The sequence below is a fragment of the Mesitornis unicolor genome, unplaced genomic scaffold, assembly GCF_000695765.1.
Source record: "Mesitornis unicolor isolate BGI_N332 unplaced genomic scaffold, ASM69576v1 scaffold20837, whole genome shotgun sequence".
In the NCBI taxonomy this organism is placed as follows: domain Eukaryota; kingdom Metazoa; phylum Chordata; class Aves; order Mesitornithiformes; family Mesitornithidae; genus Mesitornis; species Mesitornis unicolor.
In genome coordinates, this window is record NW_010198715.1 from 74 (window position 1) to 9200 (window position 9127).

Genomic DNA, 9127 nt, shown 5'->3' on the forward strand with positions numbered 1-9127 from the left:
AGCGCGCTTCCAAAATTTAAGAAGGTACCAAATGATGACCCAATGTTTGGTCCTCAAGGTCTGGGGTTCAGTTTGGAGCCTCTCGAGGCCATTCCAGCCCTTTTTCCTCATGGTTTTGGATGGGAATGCAGAGGTTTCCCACTGAGATGCCCCTCACCAAGGGTCTGCAGAAGCCCCTTCTCATGCATGGATCAGCTGCAACCACTCCTGGGAATATCGATGGGGTAAAACCAAATCCCCAGCTCCACTGGGCATCTCCTCCAGCCAAAAGCCCCATCCCAGCACGAGCTATGGAGGCTCCCGTTAAAAATACCAACTTTATCACTGATTTTATTTATTTATTAATTTTTTCCCCCGGTTTATTTTCAATTCCAGACAGGCAGGATCGAACCGAACTACCCCAAAGTGTGCGGCCACCAAGGCAACGTGCTGGACATCAAGTGGAACCCCTTCATTGAGAACATCATCGCCTCATGCTCCGAAGACACCTCGGTGAGCTGGAGCCTCCCTGCGCCCCAATTTGTACACCCAAATACATGGGAAGGGGGCACCGTGGGGGGTTGATGGCTCAGGAGTGAGAGATTAATGCAGAAAAATAGGGAAATTGTGCCAATTCGCAGCTCCCATCTCGGCGGTGCCCAGCTCCTCTGCTGTCCCCATGTCACTTATTGTCCCCGAGCTGCTCTTTCTATGTCCCAGCTGTGCACAACGAGGGCTTTTCTTTATTTCCCGAGCCCAACAGCGATGCTATTATTAATCCTCATCGCTCTCGTGGTCTGAGCCATCCGGAGCAAAAGGCAGTTCTGCAGGCTGGGGGTGATAAATCAGGTCAGCGTTAGGTTGCTGTCATTTGCATCCTCCTCCTTTTTATCTTATGGACACAACCAAGTCCATCCCAAATGGAAAATAAGGTTTTGTACAAGGGAGAAGATCAGAAACCATCGCCCGTTCTGCACAAGGTGTGGGGCGACCCTGTTTTTTAACCAGTTAAGAATCTCCTTTGCCCTTTCCGTGGCGTTTTGCTCCGTTATTGCCCAACATCTCATCCTCTCCTTCAGTAAATTGGCTCTTTTTTTATTAGCTAAAAGCTTGTCGAGGAAGATACTGAGTGTGGAGGGGGGGTAAATTGAGATCGTGGCCATGAATCATGGTGGGCTGCCTCCCACTTTAAATTACCACCTTTTCTATAGCACCTCTGGGGAACAGGAGATGGAGGAAACTGGGGAGGCTTCGTGAGCCATCGTTAAACCTGGGGAATTAAGTTAATTGGCCACTGGGGGCTGGCGGAGAGGAGGTTTAGGGGAGCAGCCCTGCAGATGGGTGGGATTGTGGCTCCTGGGGTGATGCTCAGGGACAGGTCCTGCACCTTGGGGCTCGCTCCCAGAAGTTTTAATGAGGTTCAGGCCATCATTTGTTATCAAACAGAGGATGCCCATGTCCTCACGGGGTCCAAGCTGCAGAAAATGGAGCATTTCTGTGATATTTGTCACCTGGGGACGCTGTTGGTGGCTGGGGACACCACCACTGCTCGGTCCTGCATCTTTCCTCCATCATGACCAACGCATGCAGCCTTGTCCCCAGGGCATCCCCATAGGTCAATGCTTCCCAAGGGGGTGATGTGGATTTTTACGGCTTGAAACCCCTCCTGGAATCACTCCCTGGCTCTCAGAGCCATGTCTGTCTGTCCCCGCTCGGATAGAGACATCTGTCCTTGCCTGATGCTCTCCCATGGGGGTGCATTAATTGGGACCGTTAATGCATTATTCGTGGACACTGCTGAAATGCTGCAGAGGCTTTTTCAGGAAGGAGCTTTTAAAGGGCAGAAGCAAGCAAGAGGAGAGATTAAAAGGGAATTACCCAACTTTCATGGGCATTTCTTTGGTTCAGTGGCCATGGTGGGGTTGGGTTGATGTTGGACTCAATGGTCTTGGAGAGCTTTTCCTACCTTAATGATGCTGTAATTCTGCTTTTCCTTGTGCTGGAGCTCTGCTTGCAGCGAGCTGATGCAGCTCATGATGCCAGAGAGGGGTTTGCTGCACAATATCTTGCTTGCAGGGTGCATCTCTTTGGGGAAAGGGGAATTTCAGGGGAAAATTTGCTCACGAGGGTTTCTAAGGTTGGGTCCACGGGAGGAGGTGGGGGAGGCGCTTCTGGGGCTGTTCCTCTGTGTTGTTTTGAAATGAGGATTTTTCAAAAGCATCGTTTCCATCCCAGGGTGTGAGTTTTGGGTCAGCTCCAGCCGTGCCGACGCTGGCACCGGCCCAGCGTTAACACCGCACCGGTTCTGAGACGCCGGTTTTCAGGTCACGGTGACCGCGGGAATGGGGAAACCGGCTTAAAAATAGCCCAGCCCTGGCACTCACCACCCCTTTTTTTTGGGTATTTTTATTCTTGCAAGACATGAGGAATGATGCAACCCTGTTTGAGCAGCCGGCTGAGGTGATGCTGTGCTGGGCAGGGATGCAGGACACGTTGAATGACCGTCCTTGAAGCGCCCTGCACAGTCAAAGGCAGGAGGGAGCCGGGATTTGAGCAGGACCCAGTGGTGCAGGTTGAGCCCATGGGGGTTTCCCTGTGTCCCCCCCAGTTTTGACGTCCATCACCCGAATGCAGAGGTTTGGTAACAGCAGTTTCATAACCGGGTGCTTTTGTAACTGGTTCCTCCTCCACCCAGCATCTTCCTCCTTGGGTTGTGCCTGAAAACTGCTGATGCTCTCGGGATCGTCCCCTGGAGCCAAACCAGGCTCTGGTGACACCACGTCCTCTGCCACGCAACCCAAAAACCCAGCATCTCCTGCCTCTAAACGTGCAGGCTCAGGCAGAAAACAGCGCTCCGCCTGTGCGAATTTGTGCAGGTTTTTCACTGCAATATTGCAAATCAATTTTGTGCCTGGATGAGGCAATCCCTGGAGGTGACGGAGATGAAAGGGACAGCAGGATCAGCTGTTTTCCAGATTTTTTCCAGATTTTTCCACATATTTTCCCAATTTTTCCCTTATTCCCCCTTTATTTCCCCCTTATTTTCCCCTTATTTCCCTTATTTTTCCCATATTTTTCCCATATTTTCCCCATATTTTTCCAGATTTTTCCTAGATTTTTTCCCAGATTTTTTTCCCCAGATTTTTTCCCCAGATTTTTCCCAGATATTTTCCACATATGCCAGACTTTATATGGAAAAGCTTCATTTCAATCTGGCAATGCTCACCAGGGGTAAAACCGCTGCCTTTTTTTGGTTCCCAGTCCCCCTCAATGCTTGCTGGTCTGATGGGATGGGCTCTCTGTGCTCCTTCCATGCACTGGATCCACCCCCAGGCGCAGGATAAGTCCACTGGCATAGGGGCACCATGGGGATTTGGCAGCTCCGAGCCCCCCTGGTGGGTGTTGGGGTCCTCCTGGGCCTCCCAAACCCCTCCTGACACCCGCCCCATCCCACAGGTGCGGATTTGGGAGATCCCAGAGGGCGGCCTGAAGAGGAACATGACGGAGGCGGTGCTGGAGCTGTATGGGCACAGCCGGCGCGTCGGCCTGGTCGAGTGGCACCCCACCACCAACAACATCCTCTTCAGCGCCGGCTACGACTATAAGGTGAGCCCTGCCCCGGGAAGGGGGCTCGTAGGGGATGAGAGTGGAGCATCTCCCTTATGTGAGGAGCGGCTGAGGGAGCTGGGGCTCTTTAGTTTGCAGAAGAGGAGACTGAGGGGAGACCTCATTCATGTTTATAAATATTTAAAGGGTGAGCATCACGAGGATGGAGCCAGGCTCTCCTCGGTGACAAACAATGACAGGACAAGGGGTAACGGACACAAACTGGAACACAGGAGGTTCCACTTCAATTGGAGAAGAAACTTCTTCTCAGTGAGGGTGACAGAGCACTGGCCCAGGCTGCCCAGAGAGGTTGTGGAGTCTCCTTCTCTGCAGACATTCAAAACCCGCCTGGACGCCTTCCTGTGTAACCTCATCTGGGTGTTCCTGCTCCGGCAGGGGGATTGGACTGGATGAGCTTTGGAGGTCCCTTCCAATCCCTAACGTTCTGTGATTCTGTGATTCTGTGATTCTGAGAGGGCGATTTTGGCCAAAACAGAAGATATTACAGTACCCAAAGCAGATGTGGAAGTTGCAGAAGGGATGGGGAGTCTCCAAAAGTGGAGATGCTGGGGCAAACTCTCCCCTTCCCATCATGGTCATGGTTTAGGACATGGTTTAGTGGGCACAGTTGGGTTGATGGTTGGACTTGATGGTCTTGGAGGTCTCCTCCAACCTTGATGATTCCGTGATTTTAGGTCCTCATCTGGAACCTGGACATCGGGGAGCCGGTGAAGATGATCGATTGCCACACGGATGTCATCCTCTGCATGTCCTTCAACACAGACGGCAGCCTCCTGGCCACCACCTGCAAGGACAAGAAGCTGCGGGTGGTGGAGCCGCGCTCCGGCAGGGTCCTGCAGGTGCGGCGCTGGAGGGGATGGGGTGTGGAAAGGAGACCTTTGGGGAGAAATCCTACCAGAATGTGTACAAAACCATTAAGGTAGAGCTGATCCTCATGATGGGATGGTTTGTGTTTGTCAGGGTCTGCAGGTTAATTAGGTGGAGATGATGAGGAAGGCTCAGCCACATCCCAAGTGCAGAAGTTGGAGGCTTTTATTAATTAAGGAGTTGTGAAAAACAATAGGAATTAGGGAGGGGGGGATGCAGAAAGAGCCACATTTGGAGGAAGGTGGTGGTCATCTCTTGCAGGAGGCCAGCTGCAAGAACCACCGTGTCAACCGGGTGGTCTTCCTGGGCAGCACGAAGAGGCTGCTGACGACAGGGGTGTCGCGCTGGAACACCCGACAGATCGCCCTCTGGGACCAGGTGGGTGCTGGGACCCCCTGCTCCATCCCCACTGGGGTCCCCTGGCTCCATCCCCACTGGGACCCCCCTGGTTCCATCCCCACCAGGACCACCCACTCCATCCCCACCAGGACCCTCCAGCTCCATCCCCACTGGGACCCCCGGCTCCACCCCCACTGGGACGCCCCCCATTCAGCACAAGCAATCCAGGACATCTTGGCTAATAAATCGCTTTTCCCCTTGTGCAGGAAGACCTGTCCATGCCCCTGATAGAGGAGGAGATCGACGGCCTCTCGGGTCTCCTATTCCCTTTCTACGACGCTGACACCCACATGCTGTACTTGGCCGGCAAGGTACGGGCTGTGCTCTGCATCCCTGTCCCATTCCCCAAGGATGGGATGCTGGGGGGTGTTATCGTGGTCTTTATTCCACTTTGTGTTTCCCAAACCTCTTCTCTACACTCGCTCCAGGGCGATGGCAACATTCGGTACTACGAGATTGGCTCCGAAAAGCCCTACTTGAGTTACCTGATGGAGTTTCGCTCCCCGGCGCCGCAGAAGGGACTGGGTAAGGATGGGCTGTGCTGCTCAGCCTCTGCTCTGAATGCACAAGGGGTAGATCATTGAATCATTAATGTTGGGAAAGACCCCTAAGATGATCCAGTCCAACGTCAACCCAACCCCACCATGGCCATAAACCATGTCCCCAAGTGCCACATCCACACAGTTTTGGACCCCTCCAGGGATGGGGACTCCACCACTGCCCTGGGCAGCCCCTTCCAGTGCTTGACCACTCTTCCAGTGAAAACATTTTTCCTAAAAAAATTAGGGATTAATTCAGTACAGACCTGGGTCTCCCAATGGAGGCCAAGGACCTTTTGGGTTCCTCGGTGCCGGGCATGCGGGTGGGTCCCAGGCGGCTGCAGGGGTTCACAGCCCCCGGGGTTGTTCTCCTCCGCAGGGGTGATGCCAAAGCACGGGCTGGACGTGTCGGCCTGCGAGGTCTTTCGGTTCTACAAGCTCATCACGCTCAAGGGGCTGATCGAACCCATCTCCATGATTGTGCCCAGGAGGGTGAGTGTCCTTGGGGTGGCCATCTATCCCTGGGATGTCCATTCATCCTTGGGATGTCCATCCGTCCTTGGGATGTTTGTCCTTGGGATGTCCATTCATCCTTGGCATGTCCATCCGTCCTTGGGATGTCCGTCCGTCCTTGGGATGTCCATTCATCCTTGGGATGTCTGTCCGTCCTTGGGATGCTTGTCCTTGGGATGTCCATTCATCCGTGGGATGTCCATCCGTCCTTGGGATGTCCATCCTTGGGATGTCCATTCATCCTTGGGATGCTTGTCCTTGGGATGTCCATTCATCCTTGGGATGTCCATCCGTCCTTGGGATGTCCGTTCATCCTTTGGGTGGAGTAGCCCCTGCTTGCACCGCGTTGCTGCCCAGCCTGACCACTGGGTCTTTGCACCAGTCCTAGACCTCCCAGTCGTTGCGCTTCCCAGTTAACGATGCAAAAACCCAGTTTATTGCCAACGGGTGCCTGCGTTGTTGCACACCCAATGAGACCTTTACAGCACCTCACGCGTGGTTAAAATTGGGAGCAAATTCACATTGCTTTTTTTCCTGTGTTTTCAGTCAGAAACGTACCAAGAGGACATTTACCCGATGACGCCGGGGACGGAGCCAGCTCTCACACCCGACGAGTGGCTGAGCGGGATGAACAGAGGTAAAGGGTGGGCGGCACAGGGCCCCGAAAAGGGGTCAGCGATGGGACAGGACCACAGCCACCTCCTGACCCCTTCCCATGCCCCCATCCCAGATCCCATCCTGGTGTCGCTGAAGGAGGGCTACAAGAGGACATCCAAAATCGTCTTCAAGGCGCCGGTGAAGGAGAAGAAGAGCGTGGTGGTGAACGGCATCGACCTGCTGGAGAACGTGCCGCCCCGGACGGAGAACGAGGTACAGGGATGGGAGAAGAGGGGGATGCTTTTTGGGTGCAGCTTGGAAAGCCACCGCTCTATTTGCGCTCCCAACCTGAAGCGCCTGGGTACTGGGATTCCCTGCGGCTTGAAGCATCCTGAAAGGAGTGGCGTTAAGCAGCAAAATATTTATTAAAATTCAATTAAGACAGGGAGGCGCTGGGGAAACATCAGCACTTGGTCCCGGAGGGAATTAAGTTTTGCCGGAGCAGAGTTTGAGGGGTGAAAGGGGATGTTTTCCCCAGTTTCCAACGTGGCGGCTCAAGCCAGCTCCCTCCTTCCCTTCCAGCTGCTGCGGATGTTCTTCCGGCAGCAGGACGAGATCCGGCGGCTGAAGGACGAGCTGGCGCAGAAGGACATACGGATCCGGCAGCTGCAGCTGGAGCTGAAGAACCTCCGCAACAGCCCGAAGAGTAATTAACTTCCGGGGGACGTTTTCTAAATAAACTTTCTTCTGTTTATACTCGCTCTTTAATTTTATCGTACCCACTTAACACAGAACATGAGCCAGAAGTCAAGTGACCTGCCAACAGCCCGCTCGCTAACTGGAAATCCGTCCTTCCCGGTCTTGTCTAGAGCTAAAACCACCGCCGGAACCCAAAAAAACTGCTGCATGAGGGGCGGCCGGGCTGCCCCCCGGCCCCAGCCACGGGCTCGGAGCGAGCAGAAGAGCAGCGACCAACACGGGGGAGCTGAGGTGGCGGCGGTGATGCCCTGGGGAAGCGCGACGCTTCGTTGCTATTAATTATTATTATTATTATTATTTGTTTTTCCTATGCAAAAAAATAAATAAATTAAGAAAAAAAAAGGGATAGAGGGTGGAGATGTGGAGCAGGGGGGTGGGAAGGGCTGAAATCCTGAAAGTGCGTGGCAGCAGACCAGGAATCTTCCCATGGAGACAGACATGAAGATATATATATGTATATGTGTGTGTGTGTATATATATATATATACACATATGTGTGTGTATATGTCTATGTGTGTATATGTATATATACACATATACATACTATATATATGCATATATATGTGTGTACATATATAAAGTGTGTATATATAGTCACATATACATATTTTTATATATATACACAATTTTTATATACATACACATACATGTGTGATATGTCTGTGTATGTATATATATACACACAGACGTGTAAATATATGTGCGTATATATATGTATATATATACACGTGTGTATATATAATATGTAGATGTGTATATACACACATTTTATATATACACACCTATGTATTTTATATATACACACATTTTTATATATATGTACATATACATGTGTGTATATATATATATTGTGTATATATGTATTTTGTGTATATATATACATACACGTGTATATATATACCTATTTTGTGTATATACACATATACATATATGTGTATAAATATATAATTGTGTGTATATATATACACACATATGCGTATTTTTTATATATATATACATATACTTTTTTATATACACACACACACACACATACATACATATATATACATATATCTTTAAATAAAAAAGAGGCTGTTGCTACCCAGAGAGGGACTTTTGCCCTTTGCCCTGAGGGCCTTGCCCTGCTTGTGGCCGCTGGGCACAGTTTAGGGGCACAGATGGCACCCGTTACCCCACGGGGTCCGGGGCTGCGTGCGGTGGCTTCAGCGTATCCGTACAATCACGGTTTTATTGCGGAGCAGGCCTGCAGCCCAGGCCCGACACTAAATACCTCCGGACAGATGTGTGTTCTCACCAGACCCAGCTGCTGCCCTGCCCAGCGCTGCCCCCGCAGCCGCTCCTCCTCTCCCCCGACTTCCCCTGCGCCTTCCCCTTCCCCGCGCTGTCTTCGCCTCTTATTTATGCTTCCACGAAATAGCGATGAAATAAAATGTTTTCAAGATACCAAAACCTCGCTGCCTCCTCCTTCCTTTGCCCAGGGGCCGCGTGCGAGGGATGCTGAGCTGGAAACGCAGTTTTAAGCTTAATTTCCTTTATTTGTTGTTATTTTTTTTCCGATGTTGGGGCACACGTTACTGTTTGCTGTTGATCCTGGAGTTTCCTGGGGTTTTCATGTCTCATAATTGGGAGGAGAAACCACTTCTTAAGGTCATTTCGGGTGCTCCGTGGTCCTGTGTGAGGTTATTTAAGCCTTACAGTGTTATTTAAAAGGGTGATATTGGGATTTATTGCATTAAATTATCTGTAAAAGGAAGAGCTGAGGTTTCTCCAAAGCCCCTCGAATCGATGCGAAATGAGCCCAATTAACGAGCCAAATTAGCATATCTGCAAACATCAGCACCAGCAGA

General features: G+C 51.2%; 1 protein-coding gene across 1 annotated transcript; it reads left to right on the plus strand.

Moving 5' to 3' along the window:
• Positions 1 to 375: 375 nt before the first annotated feature.
• CORO2B (coronin, actin binding protein, 2B) lies at positions 376 to 7343 on the plus strand (the record flags this gene model as incomplete). Its single annotated transcript, XM_010189246.1, has 10 exons — positions 376 to 492; positions 3436 to 3585; positions 4281 to 4445; positions 4735 to 4851; positions 5079 to 5183; positions 5301 to 5397; positions 5791 to 5903; positions 6471 to 6561; positions 6655 to 6794; positions 7104 to 7343. Coding segments are annotated over 10 exons (1227 nt in total), but the record flags the coding sequence as incomplete, so codon positions are not given.
• Positions 7344 to 9127: the final 1784 nt, after the last annotated feature.